The sequence below is a fragment of the Amborella trichopoda genome, chromosome 3 (assembly GCF_054954075.1).
Source record: "Amborella trichopoda isolate Santa Cruz 75 chromosome 3, AtrichopodaSantaCruz75HAP2 v2.0, whole genome shotgun sequence".
NCBI lineage: Eukaryota > Viridiplantae > Streptophyta > Magnoliopsida > Amborellales > Amborellaceae > Amborella > Amborella trichopoda.
In genome coordinates this window covers 57,275,528-57,294,727 of record NC_142338.1, presented here as the reverse complement: position 1 = coordinate 57,294,727, position 19,200 = coordinate 57,275,528, and the positions used below count along the sequence as shown (strand labels likewise).

General features: G+C 36.8%; 1 protein-coding gene across 2 annotated transcripts; it reads left to right on the top strand.

Annotated features, from left to right (window-relative positions):
* Window positions 1–9,825: 9,825 nt before the first annotated feature.
* On the top strand, window positions 9,826–16,601 carry TRM5 (zinc finger CCCH domain protein). Of its 2 annotated transcripts, none has more exons than XM_011623325.3 (4): window positions 9,826–10,228; window positions 10,793–12,157; window positions 12,547–12,718; window positions 15,576–16,601. In XM_011623325.3, exons 1-4 carry the CDS (start codon window positions 10,034–10,036, stop codon window positions 16,169–16,171), a joined length of 2,328 nt encoding a protein of 775 aa, XP_011621627.1. In that variant the 5' UTR covers window positions 9,826–10,033; the 3' UTR covers window positions 16,172–16,601. The 2 variants fall into 2 exon arrangements, with proteins under 2 accessions (XP_011621627.1, XP_011621626.1); XM_011623324.3 differs by having other exon boundaries at window positions 15,570–16,601.
* Window positions 16,602–19,200: the final 2,599 nt, after the last annotated feature.

Here is a 19,200-nt window from a genome sequence, read left to right as displayed (position 1 = left end):
TTGTTTTTTCTGGTTTAGGTTAGGATTTAAGGCAATATATAAGATCTTTATGTATTTTACACTCAAAGATAGGTACTTTTTTAGGTGAGAGTGGTTTTGTACCGTTTTGGAGCCACATAATATAACTATTGATTGTCTTCGGTGGTGGATGCAATTAGTCATGAACAACATAAATCATAGTATTCTTAAGCATTTTTCTTTTCAATCTATTTTTAATATGCATTTGATATTGTTTTATTGTTATTTCTCTCGACTTTCACATCATCATTGACCCTTATTTTCAACGTTTTCCGAAACATGAAAAATGTGGTTCTATGGAGAGGGTTGCATTGTAGAAAGGGTAAACAAAAACATAAATTTATTACTAGAAATACCCATCTTACAAAATTAGAAAACCCATCAAGTGAAACAAATTATGTAAATAAAAGAAGAGAAATTATAGGAAAACACCATTTGCTTTTGGCGGGTGAAAGTCATAATCACCATTGAAATCTGGCAGCTGAGGCTACTATTAACTGGGCTCAAAGTTTTAAAATAAAAATTTCAAGACCTACGACGCATCCCAAAGAGTTGAATTGCCATCTGAAAGCTAGCATTGAATTGTATAATAAACAAGTGATCGAATGGTGTACAATCAATCTCATAAATAAGACTAGGTTCACATAGTATTAATGGTTACTTTAACGAGAGCTGAAGGGGAACACATGGATGGATACCTATGCGCACGAACGAACCGTGGGATGGGATGATAGGACACTAAGTGCCACGTGGAGCAAGTCGTGGGATCCACTCGCCACTTGGGGATGTCATCTCACCCTTAATACCGCATGACCATACCGCCTCTTCATAAAACTTCACCTCGTTATAATTAAGGCCCAAATAGGCAAGGAGCTGATTTTCATTCCAAAAAGTGTATAATAAGATTATTATTATTTTTTTTATACCAAAAAGTCATATTTATTGTCACTCATTAGATATCAAAGCGGCTGGTTCAGGGCATCTCATTGAATGGCCACATAATCAAAATTACAATTTTTTGAACTTTATTATACACCCCAAGCAGTCGATTTTCACGTCAATAGTTGGAAGCAACTGTGACATTTTTTATCAAAACTAAATGGTATTGTTTCTCTCTTCAAAATGCTTCTAATTTTATACGATCTAATTGAAGTATACCCAATAAAGCGGCATTAAATAAAAGAAAAGGTTTATATGGAGCCCAGTCTCTCAACAATCAAATTAGAGCCCTCCTCAAAAATTTCACTAGAAAAAGTTATTTTGATGCTTAAATATCCTCAAATTGATCATCTAGACATCAAGATCAATGGACATCAGGAAAAAATGGATTTTGAGTTTTGGAAACAATGCATCCTGTAATGCATTTTTTGACCATCAATTTTCAAGATTATCAAGCTTTTATAGAATTGCTTGATTTACACTATTTTTGAAGCTTTAAATTTTATAATTAAGAATAAAAATATATTTTAAGGCTAACTTAAATATTTACAGCATTGAAACCATATTTCTCGGTACTATTTGAAGGTAGACTCTCATATGACTATTTAAAACATCGGCTCTGTGCAAACCGCATCCATAAATAAAAGCCAATGTATTACCACTTATTTTTATGGAAAATTAGAAAAGGCGGATAAGAGAAAAGTAAGAGGTGCACGTCAAAAATCCGTTGAAAAGAATCATTCCCGATGACCATCTCAACTTCTTGATGTATGGATATAAAACAAATGGATTTGAATTCTTGAAATAATACACTTTAGAACACATAATTTGGATCGTCCATTTTCTAGCGTTTATAGATCTACCTGATCTGGACCGTATTTGAAGTTTTAAATTCCATAATTAGTGGGGAAACTATTTTTCAGGCTATTGTAAGAGTGTCCAACATTGGAATTACATCTTTCGACAGAGGTTGGATGTACGACTTATTTTGATTGTTCAATGTTGATGCTTTATATGAAGGGTGCGGTTTGTATAAAGCCGAGGTTCTAAACAATCAAAATAAAGCACACATTTAAATAGTGTCAAGAAATGTGGTTTCAATACTATAAATCTTTGCGATAGCCTTAAAATATAATTTGATCTTTAATTATAAAATTTAAGGCTTCAAAAAATGGTGTAGATTGAGCAGATCTATGAAAACATGAAAATCTTAAAAATTAACAATCTAAAAATGCATTACAAGATGCACTATTCCAAAACTTGAAATTCATTTTTTTCTCTTGTCCATGCATCTTGAAGTCGAGCTGATCAATTTTAGGATATTTGAGCATCAAAATTACCTCTTCTAGTGAAATTTTTTATGTGCACCTTAATTTGATTGTTTAGATCGTCACACTTATATAAACTTTTTTCCTTATATGAATTACGTCCTTTTTTTTGTTTGTTCATTGTAATGTCATAAAAAGGTGGCCAATTCAAACGGCGAGACAGATGAATATCTGAACTGACAGATTGCAATACCAATCGTCTATTTTCAAAAGCCCGGTTCAATGCATCACTTCACTGTAAAAGCCAACATATTACTTCACTATATAAAAGACATTGAATTTACGGGAAAGGTGGTGCAGTGAATTTGATTATAGAGAGAGATTGGCAAAGTGCACTCTTATTAAGCTCAAGCCCTTGATTCAAGTCAAGCATCCATGTGTTATATTTAGAGTACAAATTATAGGCATATATTTGTCTATATATGGGTCAATTATTAAGGGTGAGATTTGTCAAAGGTGTTAACCTTATACTATTGTACAAGGTGTCAATTTTTAAGATACTAGCTTAAACAAGGAGCTGTAGTATTAGTATATAATTTTTTTTATTTTTACAAATTTTTTTAAATAAATAAGGCCAATAGTTTGGAGCCCTAGAAGTTTTTATTCCTGGAAAATTTTCTTGGGGCATTGGCCCTGAAGATTATTTGGGTGTGGTTTGTGTATGGCTGCAACCTTAAACAATCAAAGTAACGCGCACATTTGACCTGTGGCGAAAGGTGTTGTTCTGGTGCCAAAAACCCAATTGATGATTGGGAAATTTATTTTTGGCCCTAATGATAAAATTTAAAACTCCAAAAAATATCGGCCATTCAAAAGAGGTATCTTCTGTCCATTTCTCTGAGAGCTACTTGTTTGATAACTATCTAGTGTCAAAACCGCATTTTATTTGGAATTTATGCCTGTAATTTTGAGAACTGAGGGACCCTTCTCCATTATTTTTAATTATTATTTTTATTTATTTTTGTGCTGGACGGGAGCTGTGGGTGCAAGGGAACGGCTCGACACTAGGGGCCGGATGGTCATGAAATGCAGGGCAACTCTGGGAATAACCCCTTCTATCTAGCCAATTTACAGCGTTGCCCCTTGTTATGGCAGGTGAAATTGCTTCCTAAATGAACTATAAAAACTAGACTTAGGTTCCAGCTTATTCCTGTTTGGATTTGGGAATTTTTCACAAGAAATGTCGAAAAAATACTAGAAAATAAAAAAGGTTGTGTAATTCTGCAGCTTCTTGGCTCGATATCACCACCTTCTCGATTCAATCCGACTTATGTGGGATCTGAGCTTGTCAAGCCGTTTTTTATGTGAAGACGGTCACCATAAGTTATTTATGTTGATTGAGGCCAACTATTTCGAGTCGGCGACATAAATAATATTATGCCATTCCCCTCTAAATGACAACATGGGTTGTTTTGTTATGTATCTAATACCCATTCTAATGCCCATTCCAAAATCACAATCTCCAAACACAATGAAAAACAAAAATGCCAAGACTGCTTCAATTAGTTATTAGATTATGATGCATAAATTGGCAAATAGGGGAAATTTGAGAGTATTACACGGGCCACATATTCGACATGTTTCATAAATTATCATGTCCTAAAAATAGGAGTCGAGGGTATTGTTGTCACATTTTGAGCCAAATATATGGCCCCAAGAAGTAAAGACATTGGGAAACACACGACCTTCCCTCGCACATGCACCTCACATGGAATGCATCATAATAGCAAAGAATGATAAAGAAAACTTTGGAGTTATATCAAAAAGCTTTGATAACGTATGTATGTAAGAGTGTTATACCATGAAACATTTAGGCTACCTCAAATGTGATCTACGTACATTTTTGTGGTATAAACATAAAAAGGTATATATTCTATTTATGTTTTTGGATTTTTTCTCTTCCTTGCTTTTGGAGGAAATAAATTCCCTCTCTGAGTTTATTTGCCATCAATTAAGTCATGTGTTTTCGACGCCGGTGCGATTTTTCAAACGCTTCTCGACTCAGAGCTTTGATTATGTATTTTAGATAAGAACACTTTTATACCATGAGCTTGTAGAGATCACTTTAAACTTTAGCCTTATATATATTTTTTATCTGTTTTGTATATTCTATGTATTTTTTGTATATTTATGTATTCATAATTTTTTTTTACATTTTTTTATGCATTAATGCAACAGGTGGGGTGCTTGCTCCTAGCAAACTCCAGACACAAGAATAATGATGGTGAACTCAAAAGAAAAATAGTAAGTGCATTTATTTGGATAGGCTTATTGGAGGCAGGGTATTATGGTAATTTGAGGTAAGTCCTGTGGACATGGGCTGAGGAGCACATGACTCGAGCCCAGGTACAGGTGGTGGGCCCACCAATATTGAGAGAGAGAGATTTCCCCAATAATGGCCACACCTGCTCTCTGTGTAAGTAATAGCACACCAATCCCCTTAAAACGGAAAAACTGCAATAGAAAACAAGCCTGCCTTCTCCAACCAAAATTTCAGCCGAAATTCAGTATCAAACTGACGGTACAAAAGGAATTTCCAGAAATTTAGCTTCCACATATATAACTGCAGCAAGGTTCAAGGGCTCAAATATTACCAGAAATTTAATTTCCAGTCAATAGTCTATTAGATTAATCATCTCGACCACTAAAATTAACAAATAAAAACAACTTTAGACCTTACGATTACTCTAACATTGACAAATAAAAAAAAACATTAGACCCTATGATTAGTATATCTTGTAACACAATATCTGAATCGTCAATTTTCGAGTGTTCACACATATTTACTATATCGGTGTCACTTTTGGAGCTCCAAAATCTATAATCGAGATTAAAAATAAATTTTGAGGCCATCACATGAGTTTATGTGGCCAAGCATAAACAAACTCCCAAGTCGATCATCTCGACCTCATAATTATAAACAATAAAAGTTTAAGCACTACGATCCATATATCTCGAAACATAATTTCCAAAGACTGCAAAACCGTCAGTTTCCAAATGCTCATGGATCAAATAACTCGGCATCACTTTTTAAGCTCCAAATTGCAGGACAAAAACAGAAAAAAAGGAAAAGAAAAAGAGGCAATTACATGAGTTTCCATTGGTATTGTAAAAGCTGGGCTTTATACCAAATACACTAATTAATTTTTAAGGTGTATTGTAACTACCAAAAGAAAAACTAACAGATTAGGAAAAGGGAAAAGCTTATGTGGAGCCGTGGCTTTAAAGAATCAAACTAGAGCATACCTCAAAAATTTCATTAAAAGATGTTGTTTTGATGCTCAAATATCCTCAAATTGAACATCTCGACATCATCAGCTCCATTGACATGAGAAAAAAATAGATTTAAAGTTTGGAAAGCAGTGTATTTTGTAACGCATTTTTTGACCGTCAAATTTCAAGATTTTCAAGATTTCATAAATCTATCGATCTACGCTATTTTTGAAGCTTTAAACTTTTTAAGGTTATTACAATGATTTTGAGTATTGAAACCACATTTATTGACACGATATGAAGGTAGGATGTAATTTGATTGTTTAGAGCCTAGGCTCTACACAAACCGCAACCAATAGGAAAATATATCCAACACAAATTGATGCGCGAAATGAACGAAAATTTCGGGCGACGATTTCGGTGAAATTATATTGCACAGTTGGTAGAGGGTTTGTACAATTAAGACGAGAGAAATAGAGGGAGGAAAGAAAAAAAAAAAAGAGAGGAGGCGAAATTCAATGGCATGCGTGCACCTAATTTCGTCAAAATTCCCAATAATGCTCTTTCCTTGCCACTGTCATTGTCCTGTGTGACCCACTCCGGAAAAAACCTGAAACCCTAATATCTTTTTATGGGACACCCAGCCTGCTTTGTGGGTGGAAAACCAAAATAGAATAAAGCATAAAAAGGAATGTCAATAATATGTTTATCGATAAAAGCTAGAAAAACCTAACGGAGAAAATTGAATAATAATCATAGGAAGATAATGTTAAGATTGTTGAGTTCAATACAATTTTTGGTGGAAGCCGCTGCTCATCATTATTATTTACATGAATAAAGGGCCTAAAGATGTGGTGTCTCGTACCTTTCATCATTTTTTATTAAAGTCTGGGTTTTCGTTTTGTTTGTTTAGCGGGTTATTTGGCCAACGGACAGTGAGACGGAAAGCGAGGGAGTCCATATGAAAATTAAAAATTTAATTAAAACCAGCAAAATACTGAGCAGTGTCTTGTACATCGATATTAATAGAAAATAAATCTTCATAAATAAATTTTTTTAATTTTCAATTTAAAATAAATTGTCAACTATTATACTTATTATTTGTTTTCTTAAAATTCTATAAATTTATGTATGATATGTAGAAGTTCTATGTTAATGGCAACGTTAGTTGCTACTTGTGCCCACAGGCTTGGATCTTGCCCCCCTCCCTCGAGAATCAGTAATAAAATGATATTAGAGAAAGAACGAAAACCACGCATTAAGTAGCCCCTATCTTTCATACAAATGACCAGAAATAAAGAAAACCGGACCCTTGTTTTTTTCTTCTTTACATGAGCCTCAAAACAAAAAAAAAATGGGACCGATTTCACATTTTCCATCTTAAAGAATACAAGCTCTTTGGCCGTTATTTGCTCCTGATTCCTATGTTTGAATAGGAATTGAGTCCTCAATCGCCAACATACCAATTCTGATTCGTCCGTTCTAACTCGGGTAATTACCAAGCGGATCAATATACAAAAAAACAAATAAATAAAATTAGATTAAAAAAAAAAAATAGTCTGATTCTCATGTATGTCAAACTAGAATCACCCAACACCTGATCTGATTCAACTCGAGCAAAAAAAAAGAGAGCTGGTTTGAGCCAGAGAATCACGGGGTCGTCGTTTTGCTTGTCATTTTCCATATACACTAGAATGAGTTTTTTTTTTTTTCATTTGAAAGTTGGGAATTGGGATCCATTGCATGTAGCTGAGGCCCTAAATAATCAAAATAGGGCGCACCTTTAAATAGTACTAAAATATGTTGTTTCAGTATAAAAAATCTTTAAGATGGTCTGACAAATTATTTTTATTTTTAATTATTAAATTTAAAGTTAAAAAAAATGTGGATCGAGCAGAGCTATAAACACCTAAAAATTAACAATCTAGATAATACATTACAAGATGCATTATTTCCACAACTTGAAATTTATTTTTTCTCATGTCCATACATCTTGAGGTCGAGACAATTAAATTGAAAGTTTTTCAGCATCAAAACAATATTTGAGATGGGCCTTAATTTGATTGTTTAAGGCCTCACCCTTATATAAACGTTTTCCTTGCATTGTATCTCGAGTAGAAGTCGTGTAAGTTCATGGAAGTCAATGTATAATTTAGAAATTTGTTGGGTACGTTGGTAGTGTTGCATGAGCTTTAAATGTCCAAGTTAATTCATATTAAACTCCATGTCCTCTAAAACGGAGAACGAGGGAGCCATTGATTACAACTTGTAGTTTTTCCTGGTTCGTACCATTTTCGGTAGTCCTGCCGGCCTGCCCCATTCCTTTTGCTCTCTCTCTCTCTCTCTCTCTCTTCCCAAAAAGATTGCAAATTTTAGGCCGTCTTCGATTTCTGTCCTCTGGGATTCATAGTTGCCATTATTAGAGAGAAGAAAAATGGGGGTGGCAGCCCGAAAATCCGGGGCTGCTCACTGCCGATATGAATTTAATGAAATAGAAAGAGAGGCTCCACTTACTTATCAAAAACAAAAAAAAAAGAAAAGAAGAAAGAGGTGAGGCATTATAGTACAGTTGAAAAAACCGATCTTACAATTACCTGCTAAGTGATTTTGGTGACCGATCGGTATTTTAAAAAAGAGTAATGATAATATGAGACCCTTCTACACCCGTGTAGGACCCTAAATAATCACCATTAAATTTAATAGAGATCTCTAGAAAAAGTTATCATAGGATTTGATTTTTTTAGAAATTTATGCCAAATTTAATGATGATCTTTTGACATCGTACACATGTGGGTATGGGAGGATCTCATAAGATTATTACTCTTTAAAAAATAATATTAAAATATAAAATATCTCAAATATTATGGATTGTATTTGTAATGTATTTTTTTTAATGGTGTGGTTTTTATAAGGTTGCAACCTTAAACAATCCAATCAAATCGCACCTCCAAATTTTATCATAAAATGTAATTTTGTTGTAAAATTTTCTAGGATTATCTTAAAAACTATTTTCATATCTAATTAGAACATTTTTAAACTTAAAAAATGGCTAAAATCACGTAGATCTGTAAACATATAGAAATCTTGAAAATGGACGGTCTAGATAATGTGTTGCAAGATGCACTATTATTTAGACTCAAAAACCCTTTTTTTTTAATATTCATACATCTCAACTTCGAGATGATCAATTAGAGGGTTTCTCAACACTAAAACAACCTTTCTGATAGATTTTTGAGGTACAGTTCTACATTTTAAGGTTGCAACCTTATATAAACTTTTTTATTTTTTTTAATGGTTTTTGTTGTTATGGCAAAGAGTGAAAATTATTTTGGTCATTAATACTTATTTTTACATTTTCTATCTTGTTTTATAAAATTTCAAAAATACCTCTAGGTATAAATCAATTCTTAAAATTTTTTTTTTCATTAATTTTCAAGAAGTGATTTGTTTAGTAGTTCTTAAAATATACTTTTCATATTTTATTAGATTTTTTTTTACATTTTTTTAATTACGAGACTTGACCGGTTAGAATGGTTGAATCGACTGGTTTACTGGTTAAGCCGGTTGAACTGCTTCCAGGCATATGTCTAATCAACTGTTCCCGTTCGATTTTACGAACATTGGATTAGACAAAGATAAGAGTAGATTAGATTTGTTTTGTTTTTTTTTTTTTTCTTTTTCTCCAAAAATTGAGGTTTCTATAAAGCGCTCATCTTAGCCAATGAAAATAAGGCACACTTACTCTGCTGGAAGAGGCAGCTTTGGTGTAGACTCTTGTGATCGCCTCAAAAAATAGTATTGATTGGGTGGTTATATGAACTTACGTAGCGGGACAAGGGTAATTAGCTTGACCTCGACACAACGGTGAGGGGGGTTAGGGGCGAGTTGGGTACCCAACTTGCCGATTCCAAATAAACACTAAAAAATAGAAAACTTCAGTATAATGGTTAGAAATATTTATTTTTAGAGAAATTTCCTCATTTTTAAGATCATTTAGAAAATTTCATTTTTTTCATCATTTTTAATTTCTGTGAAATATTAAAGCCATAAACGGATAAAATAGTTTCTTATTTCTGTCGCTAAATGCCTTCCACCTTAACTATTACCATCAGCTGGGTCTCTAGCGTTGATGTGAGGGTAGAATAGTCATTGAAGCATTTGATTTCCATGTCGAGTTTTATAGACCGAGACCAACTTTCTTTAAAACCCATGGAGAGAGAGAAGCGAGCCTCGTGAATCGCGTTATATCATTCCCTCCTGGCCCTAATAAAAAATCTAAAAGTTTTATAAATTTCTTTAAAAGCCCTTTATCCCACTCCGCCAAAGCGGTCAACACTCGAACCCTTTTCCCAGAATCTCTCTGATCACACACATACTGAATCACAACCCAATATAGAGAGAGAGAGAGAGAGAGAGGAGTTCACGGGGCAGGAAGAGAGAGAGTCATCCGTTACTGCGGCAGCGACTATGGTGAAAGACGCCTGTCGCTGAAGCATTGCGCGTGGATTTTTAGTGAGAGTGTAGAAAAGGGAAGCATGGGTCACAGTTGGATTCCTGAAGACGGTGGAAGGCTAGAGAGAGAAATGCAGAAGCAGATGGGCGGGTGTATGGCTGGGTTCCTTCAGATCTTTGATAGGAATCAGATTCTCACCGGAAAGCGCCTCTATGGACCCAAACGGCTTCCTTCCATTTCTCCAAAGACCCCCGAAACAAACACCCGTGAATCCCAGGTAACACAGATTGTTTTTATATTGAAGGAGTGGATGAGAGAAAAAGAGAAGGGTCTTTTCCATGTCATCTCTTCCATCTCTTTCTGGTTCAAAAAGGAACGCAGATTTCCATTTTTTGTGGAGAAATTCGAGTGAATTATCTTTGTTCACAGCCTTCTTTGCCCATTGCCCACCTTTCGTTTTACCCGCAACGAAGCAGAAAATAAAGTTTCTGTGATTTTGATTCCATTTACAGAGAGACCATTCTCTCTTTTTTTTGAGTATTGCAGAGACACCATTCTCTCTCTAACCAGACCGTACCACTTCAAGCAAACAAGAAAGCCCATTTTCTCTCTCCACAAATTTGGAGGACTTTTTCTCCGAGGAATCCGCTTTTAGTTTCTCAGTCTACGGACGGACTTGGGAGCTCTGTTTCTAATCAAATCACATTACATTTTGTTGTGAATTCAATTTTCTGGCTTTTAGTTTCTCACTCTACGGACTTGGGAGCTCTGTTTCAAATCGAATCACGTTACATTTGTTGTGAATTCAATTTTTTCGTTCTGCCCTTCTCTTCGAATACAGGTTGTGCCAGAAAAAGTGGGCGTACCGGAGCCTGAGAAGACCCCCCCACCCTCCACCACAAACAGCTCACCGCTCGTCGCACGAGTCACGCCGGAGAACGCGAGGGCGCCGCCAGTTAGCCGAGCTCAGTCGATTCCCGAGCCTGCTCCCGACTGCGACGCCGGCTCGAAGAAGCCGCCGCCAAACAGAGACGTCCTCCCTCTCCCTCTCCCTCTCTTCGACTTCACTAACAACGCCTCCAAGCCGTCCCATCGGCTCCGAGAAGGGCCGCGCCTTTCGCTCGATAGTCGAGCCACCTTGGCCCACAAGGGGGGCCTCGAGATCCGCACCGTCCACGTGTCCCCGAACTACAAGATCGACGATGGGGAGCAGCGCCGCTCTCCCAGCGTTGTGGCTCGGCTCATGGGCCTTGACGCGATGCCCGACTCCGGAGCGCAGGTGCCAGTGCCGAGCCTTCGCCGCTCAGCCTCCGAGACACGTGCGCGGAAGGACCCGACTCAAATGGACGGCTGCTATGGCACCTTGCCCAAATCCGAATGCTGGAGCATCCCGATTCAGCCACGCAAGGCACCAGAGAGTCCGCCGGAGACGCGTAGGACAATGTCGTCGTCGCCGCCGCCGCCGCCTGAAATCCGCCGAAAGATACCAGATAATGGCCGGAAACCGGCGGACGAGGCCGCCCCTTGGCATGTGCGAAATAAGAAAGGGGGCACGTGCGAGGAGATCCAGTTCCCTTATGGCGAGGTCGAAAGGAGGCTTAGGCTAAGGGGAATCGACGATCCAAGTCGGGATCTCGAAACCCTAAAGCACATTTTGGAGGCGTTACGGCTAAAAGGTTTGCTCCACTCTGGCGGTCGAACAGGCAGACCATCGGTTCTGAACTTCGTGACCGACCGGAGGGTATCGCCGGAGAAACCGGCAACAGAGACTACAGGGAGGAAATCACTTCCGAATCGTGGTTTCCCTGCTAGTACGGATGTCAGGATCCGGAAGATCAGGACGGAGGTTCCGGTTAGTGGCAACTCTCCGGCGTACGGTAGCCGGAGAAATCCGGGCGACGAAATGGGGTTGTCGGCGAGGAGAAGCCCGAGGAAAGGGCCGAAGGGCCGAGTAAATGCTCCAGTTTCGCCACCTGGCAGTACAAGGAGGAGCGAGAAGGTAGAGGCCTCGAGAAGGAACGGCGATGCAAGGGTATCACCCGGGAGGACAGCAAAGGCGGACCGTCCCATTGGTAGGATGAATAACTCGGCAGGCGATTTGGGCGGGAGATCGCCGAGGAATAGAAGGAAAGCTGGAGATGTTTGCCAGGTGGAGGTGGCATCAACGGAGAGCAGCAGGAGCGCGTCGTCGCTAATCGAATCTGAGGTAAGAACCCAATTTACTAAAATGCCCCTACCACAAGTGCCCGTCGTCAACCCGAGAATTTGAGTCGTGCGTGCGGGCACGTTAGAACCCACATCCATGAGATTGCACAGTAAAGTACTTTGGACTGTTTGCTTTATAATCTCCGCAAAACCGTTGCAAAATAATTTTCTAAAATGTCTGGGATGTTTTCTCATTTCACCTTGTGTATGTATTTCTTGAAATTTCTTCTATAGTGATTATTTTTTCCTCTTTTTTTTTTTTTTTTATATATATTTTCTTCATCTGTAAGTTGAGTTTGTAGGATTTCTCTTTTTCTTTGTGATTTTTGTTGAGCTATCATTTTCAATTTGTTATTATGATATGAACATCAATGTAAACTTGAAATGCAGGTTTACAAGAAGGGAAGGAGCCTGCTGGAACGGTGCGACAAGCTGCTGCAGAGCATAGCAGAGGTGACGGCCGAACCACAGCCGAGCCCAGTCTCAGTGCTCGATTCCTCTTTCTACAAAGAAGAAGATGGCTCTCCTTCTCCTGTCGGGAAACGATCAATTGATTTCAACAGTATGTTATTTTCTCATCTTCCCCCTTTTCTGTTTTGCATCTGGTTTTATGTTTGGTTCTATCATAGTCATGCCTCCTCTTCCAAAAATATATTGGATGGTGGCATATCTATATTTCCAAAAAATCTAGAAAAATTATGGGTGAAACATAACTTGCTGAGTAAACCGGAACCCAGCCGAGCCGGTTTTGGTGGTTTAGCCGGGTATCTAAAAAAATATATAATCTCAAAAAATAAAGAATTTATTTATGATGTGTTTTTTAATGTTTTCTATCATTTTGACGAATTTGTTTGGTCCATGAATACTTATTTTTACATTTTTTTTATATTTCTAAAGTATCCTCGAACACAAATTGATTTTTTCAAATCCATTTTTTCACTGCTTTTCAACTTCATTTGTATGTTTTTGTTTAATTATACTTTGAATATGTTTTTCATAATTTTTAATTTTTTTTTTTATTTTTTTTTATTGATCTTTTTGATTTTTTAAAACTTTTTGACGAAACTTAACCGGATAGACCAGGTGAACCAGCTGGTTTCTGAGTTACTTTGCCCCAGCTCTTGGCTGGTTTCCAGGTTCCATGCAATCGCACACTGGGTTACGGGTAATACCGTCAATTCGTTGATTTTTGCATATGCCAGTAACAAAGTCTTTTACAAAATCTAAACTCGTAATAATATTATAAAAATGGCAAGATTTATATGTTTTCCCTCCAGCATAAAACTTATATATTTCCCTTTATCCAACCCTCCAATTTGAATGGAGGGTTAAGATTGTCCTAATTACAATGTCACGTTTTTATATTATTTTATTTTTAATTTTTTTAATAAATTGTTTTGACATTAAATTTTGGACGTCCAATCCTCTATTAAACTCGCACTAGTGAAAAATGTTAAAAATATTTTCAATAAAATAACACGACTAAAATACTTATAAAAATTTTAAGAGGTATTTTGGTCATTATATTTTATCAAAAAATTATTTTTAATATTTTTTATAGGTGTTCTCCAATGAAAAAATAGCACATGCCAAAATTTCATATTCATACAATTTGGATTAAAAATTAAAAATAAAATACTTTGAGTTGTCAAATCTAAAATCAAACAATAAATAGCTCTTTATATCAAAATTAGACATAAACATAGATCTTCTATGCTATAAAAAAAACTAAAACTAAAGTACTTTGAGTTGTCAAATCTAAAATCAAACAATAAATGGCTCTTTATATCGAATTAGAAGGCCAGGTGGTAAGAGAAACATAGACCTTCTATGCTCTAAATGTTCCGGGGAAATATAGAAACATTTCCCTCATAAAAAAAACAATTGTCTCGGTTTTAGGTCAGCTGCGTCTTAAATTTGAGTCCATTCTAACAATTTCAAGTCAGCTCCGCAAATTTTCAAACGCTACTTTAAAATTAAAGACTAAACCGGTCCTCGTTCACTTTAGGGTATAACTTATTTCTTCTTTCTTGGCAGGGGCGTTTTTGGTATTTAATGATCAGGGGTGTTTTTGGTACTTAATTATCAAGGTTATTTTGTCACTTCGGGTAGTATATGGTGGTCATAATCAAAGTTGATAAATTAGGCGCGCGACGTCCAATTTAGGCGGGTTGGCTCCAGTCTGTGCCACGTGTATACAGCTAACCCATCAGAGAGCCCCCAACAATAACATTTAGAGTTTTTTGGGGATTCGAAGTTAAATTCGATACATCTCACCTGCTCTTGATAGTTTTTTGGGGAAATAATCGTAGTGAAATGAACTCCAAATATTTTATCTTCTTCCAATTGTCCATGTCTTTTTTTTTTTTTTTTCATAGTTGGGCTTGCTTTCTCTCTCAGGTGAGATGTTTGGCCGTCCTCAAAACTTTTGACTGGTCGTAACATAAAAAGAAAAAAAATGGATGAGGCTAAATGATGCCCATAGCACTTTCATTTTCTTTATTTTGTGCTCTTAGACAAAAATAAAATCATTCAAAATATCTTTACATGCCACACCCTCTCTTATCATTGTTTGTCATTGTAATGGATGGCCATGATTGGATAGATTATGGTTTTTCTATAATCCATCATGCTCAATTATTTATTGGGTGGGGTTTGTATAAGGTGCCTGTTTTATACTATACAAGTAAGGTGCTCCTCTAAATTCTGCCGGAAGATATAATTATGGTATTGTAATGTTATGATTGTTTGAAAATGCATATTCAACACTAATTATGGAATTGAAATTTAAAAAATAGTGCAGATCATGACATTTTTGAAAATAGATGATCCATATAACTTATTATATACTGCGTTATTTTTAAGACTAAAAATTGTTTTTTCTTTATATATTCAAGGTGAAGATGATCAATTGAAAGATTTTCCAACTTATGAACACCCTTTGTAGAGGATTTATGAAATGCACCTTACATCTATTGCATAAACAACTTTTTCCTTATTTATGTATGGGAAAGGTTTACATATGGTTGTAACCTTAAAATGTAGAATCGCATATGCACGTCGAAAATGGATCGGAAATGTTGTTTTAATGTTGGAAAAACCCTCTAATCGATCATCCCGACATCGAGATGCATGAATATGAGAAAAAAAAGTTTTTGAGTCTCGAAAATAGTGCATCTTATCTGGACCGTCTATTTTCAAGATTTTCATATATTTATAGATATACTTGATTTTAACCATTTTTGCAATGTAAAATCTTTTAATTAGGTGTGAAAATAGATTTTAAGATAATACTGAGTGTTTTCTACAACAAAATTACATGTTATAATAAAAGTTTAAAGTGCGCCTTAATTGGATTGTTTTAAGGTTGCAGAACCCGCACCCTGTATGTATTGATGTGTTTCATTTGTTAGTCTCAGATGTTGAACCCACCGAAGAAGAAGACGACAATGCTAACTCCACAAACCTACCCCACCTCTCGACCCAGGAATTACAAGACTACCTCTACATCTCACAAATCCTCCAAGCCACAGGCCTCTTACAAAATTCCTCAAAATGTCCCTCTCAAACTGACCAATCCCTGACCCCCGACCTCTTCGACTGCCTTGAAGGCCAGCGCCATCAAAAGCACGATCCAACCTCCACCCTTCATCGACGGCTCGTATTCGACACCGTATCCGATATCTTCAATAAAAGGCAAAGGCAGGCACCATGGGAATCATTCTCTGGCCGGCGAAAGCCTGCTGGAAAATGGCTTTTCCGGCAGGTTTGGTCAGAATTTCGACGACTCCAGAAGAGGGGGCCTCGAGATGAGGACGCATGTGAGGCTGTCTGTTCGGCTCTGTTTAAGGATGCAGGGGAAGTAGAGAGAGAGTGGACCGTTTATAGTTCGGAGCTGTCTGATGCTGTTCTGGATATGGAGAGGTTGATTTTTAAGGACCTTGTGGGTGAGACTATAGGGGAGTTAGCAGTGTTGGTTGGTGGGAGGACTAGGAGGCAGTTGTGCTTTGGATAGACGGACGGACGGACGGACGGACATCTCTCTCTTTCTCTCTCTACTTATTTCTATTTTCTCTCTCTTACTCTTTTTTTTCTTTTTCTTTTTATCCTGAATCACCAACTCCTTTCCCATCTCTCTTTCATTTTCATATTTATAACGCCAAATTCTCTCTTTCCTTGATTTTTTTTTGTTTCCCTGTGATCGATCTCTCTCTCCTCTCCTTTGTCTTTTTTTAATGGATACCAATCCAACCCACCTTTCCTTTTCCCTCTCCTTTCAGTTGAACTTCAAACATTCTCTCTCTCCCCCCCCTTTCTCTCTTCAGGAAAATATAGTTTTGTTTTTGGGGAAGCCCCATTTGATGTAAATTAGTAGGCAAAGCTTGTACTCGAGTACTTCGATCATTGGAGAGGAATTTTAGTCTGTTTGCTATTCTTCCTTTTCATTATGCTCAAATTCGAACTCTTGATTTTTCTCCATCACAAAGTGTAGGACCAGAAATCCATCCATACTTGATCCATAAATTCTATGAAATTCCGGTTTCCCATCCACTAATGAGTCACTCGGATTTAAATTCAGGAAAAGATGTGGTGTGATTTTATTTGGGAAATGGAAGCATGGAGGTGGGCTTTCTCAATGGAAAAACCTCAAATTGATCTTTTTGACCTTAACAATGATGGATCCTAAAGAAAGTGGATTCTAATCTTAAAAGCACAATGTCTTATAGCACGCTTTCTAGACTATTTTCAAATTTACACTATTTTTAACGCTTCAAATTTCATAATCATAATCTGGAGTACAAATAAACTGTAAAAAAAAACATCAAAGCCTTTATGGGGCCGGAGCTACATTTTTGCAGAGTAATGAGGTGCAACTTCAATGGATGATTGTAATGGTGTGGGACTTGTCAGTCATTTGTGAGGTGTCTCTCATGGCTCTTGTGAAGCATTTATGGCACACCCTCCACTTTTGTTTGTAATCCGCAATCCGGTTCCGTTTGTTTACTATGTTTGTACTCGATACCCCATCCCCTTTATTTTTCATCAAAGAAAAACATGTGCGCAAACAAACTCCAACTGAATTTAGTTCAAATGGAGGTAACAGGTCCCACAAGTTAATTGATGCATAATGAATAATTGAGGTCTCTCTTTCTCTCTCTCCAAAACGAATAATTGAAATCTCTCTCTCTTCTCTCTCTCTCCAATGAATAATTGAAGATATTCATTTTCATTTATACAGATTGTGCGTTTTCTAGTTACTCGGTCCTTGGCGTGAACGAAATCCACCGACCATTATTTATTGGATGGTGCAGATTGGATAGGACAGCTTTGTTCAAGAGTGGGCGACCACAATGTAGTGTTTAGTTTCTATCTACCAGATACGGAAAGGAATTTGATGTGCAAATGGATAGAACGGACTTGGGAGAGGAAGCGCCAAAAACAAACCCTAAATACGGCATGTTTCCCTTTTTTACCTCACCATTGTACAAAAGCTCTGTCCCCCTCTTTGTCAAGTTGCTCTCTACTAGCCAAAAGATGCAACAGTGTCTGGCCATTTATTTCCTCGTAAAACCCAATATATCAGTAATTTTAGGATCTTAAAGTTTTGGGGAGGTGACCTCTTCAATCCACAGATTAGATTAATCTCAGCAAAAATAATTTATGTATCTTAAAGCTTTGGGGATGTGAACTCTTCGATCCATATATTAATCTTTGTAAAAAAAGATTTATAAGTAGGACTCTTTATGTACTTGAAAAAACAAATTTGTTTCAAGATTGAATAGAGACTGGCCAATTTTTGAAGGACGAGATCTAAGTGACAAAAAAATCAAAATTCAATTTTTTTTATTTTTATTTTTTTTTATTTTGAAAATAGTCTCTTATTCTTAGATTGTTCCTAAAGTTTTAGACAAAAAAAATCTCCTATGTAGGTCTTTCGATCGAGGGAGTAGGTGCATAGTATAGCTCGTGCTGGAGCACATTATGCTGGCTCCTACTACTATCCGTTTCAATTTATACTATTTTTGTGATCCCATGGGGCTCAAATTATAAGACCATTCCCTTTTTGTTATAAGGTTAATCTTGAATGTGAAATAAAAAAATTGAAGTGTATCAAAATATTCAAGAAAATTACCTTTGAATTTTATGTCTATTTACACATTTCGAACCACCCAATTTCACCGTTTGACAATTAATAATTGTAACTTCCTTGTACCAAAAATTAGCGGTCGATTTGTGCAAGGTTCCCAAATATAATATGTATGAACTAGCTGATGGGAAATTAGGTTTCGAAACCTCTTACAAAATCATTAATGGGTTCCTATTTAATATCAAAGGATTTATTTTAAAACTCTTCAAAGAAAATACCTAAATTGTGGCCCTAAACAAGCAAAGATACCACATTAAGTTAACCCACCCCTTACATTTAGCCGAGATCTCGAGTTATCGAAATACTCATATGCTTGTTTAGGGTTCCCAACTCTAAACAAGGGTAACTTATCTAGCTATGTTTGGAGAGACTTTTGGAGGAGGCCCGAGTAAAATAAAAATTACGAAGCAAACCCTCCTAGCATATAAATGGATATTTTGAGCCCTTACGGATTTTTTTAGGAGTCTCGACCCCTTGAATGGGAATTTGCCCTAATAAATACAATGGTTAGAAATGGCTTCCAAATCATCCATATACTCGATCTTCACCCCTCCCGCTTGCTCTTGTTTTAGAAACACAATATATCTCCATTGCTCCGTATGTTTGGGAATTAGAAATTGCAGGAGAGGGAAAAGAAAATCTAACCCCTTTATTTGAGACGGGCCTTCACATCAACACCCTTGATTTGAAGATGGCGAGGCAGGTAATGGGGGGCCGCATCAGTGGTCAGGGAGGTTGATGCACCTCGATTTCCACCATCAATATGCCAAAAAAAAGAAGAAGAAGGTAGGCAACCTATTTAAGGTTGCCGGTTAGCCACGACTTCAAGGTGCCCTGCCCCAGGACTTGCTGCCATTGCCTGTCAACAAATTAAACAGACTGTAAAATTTGGGTGG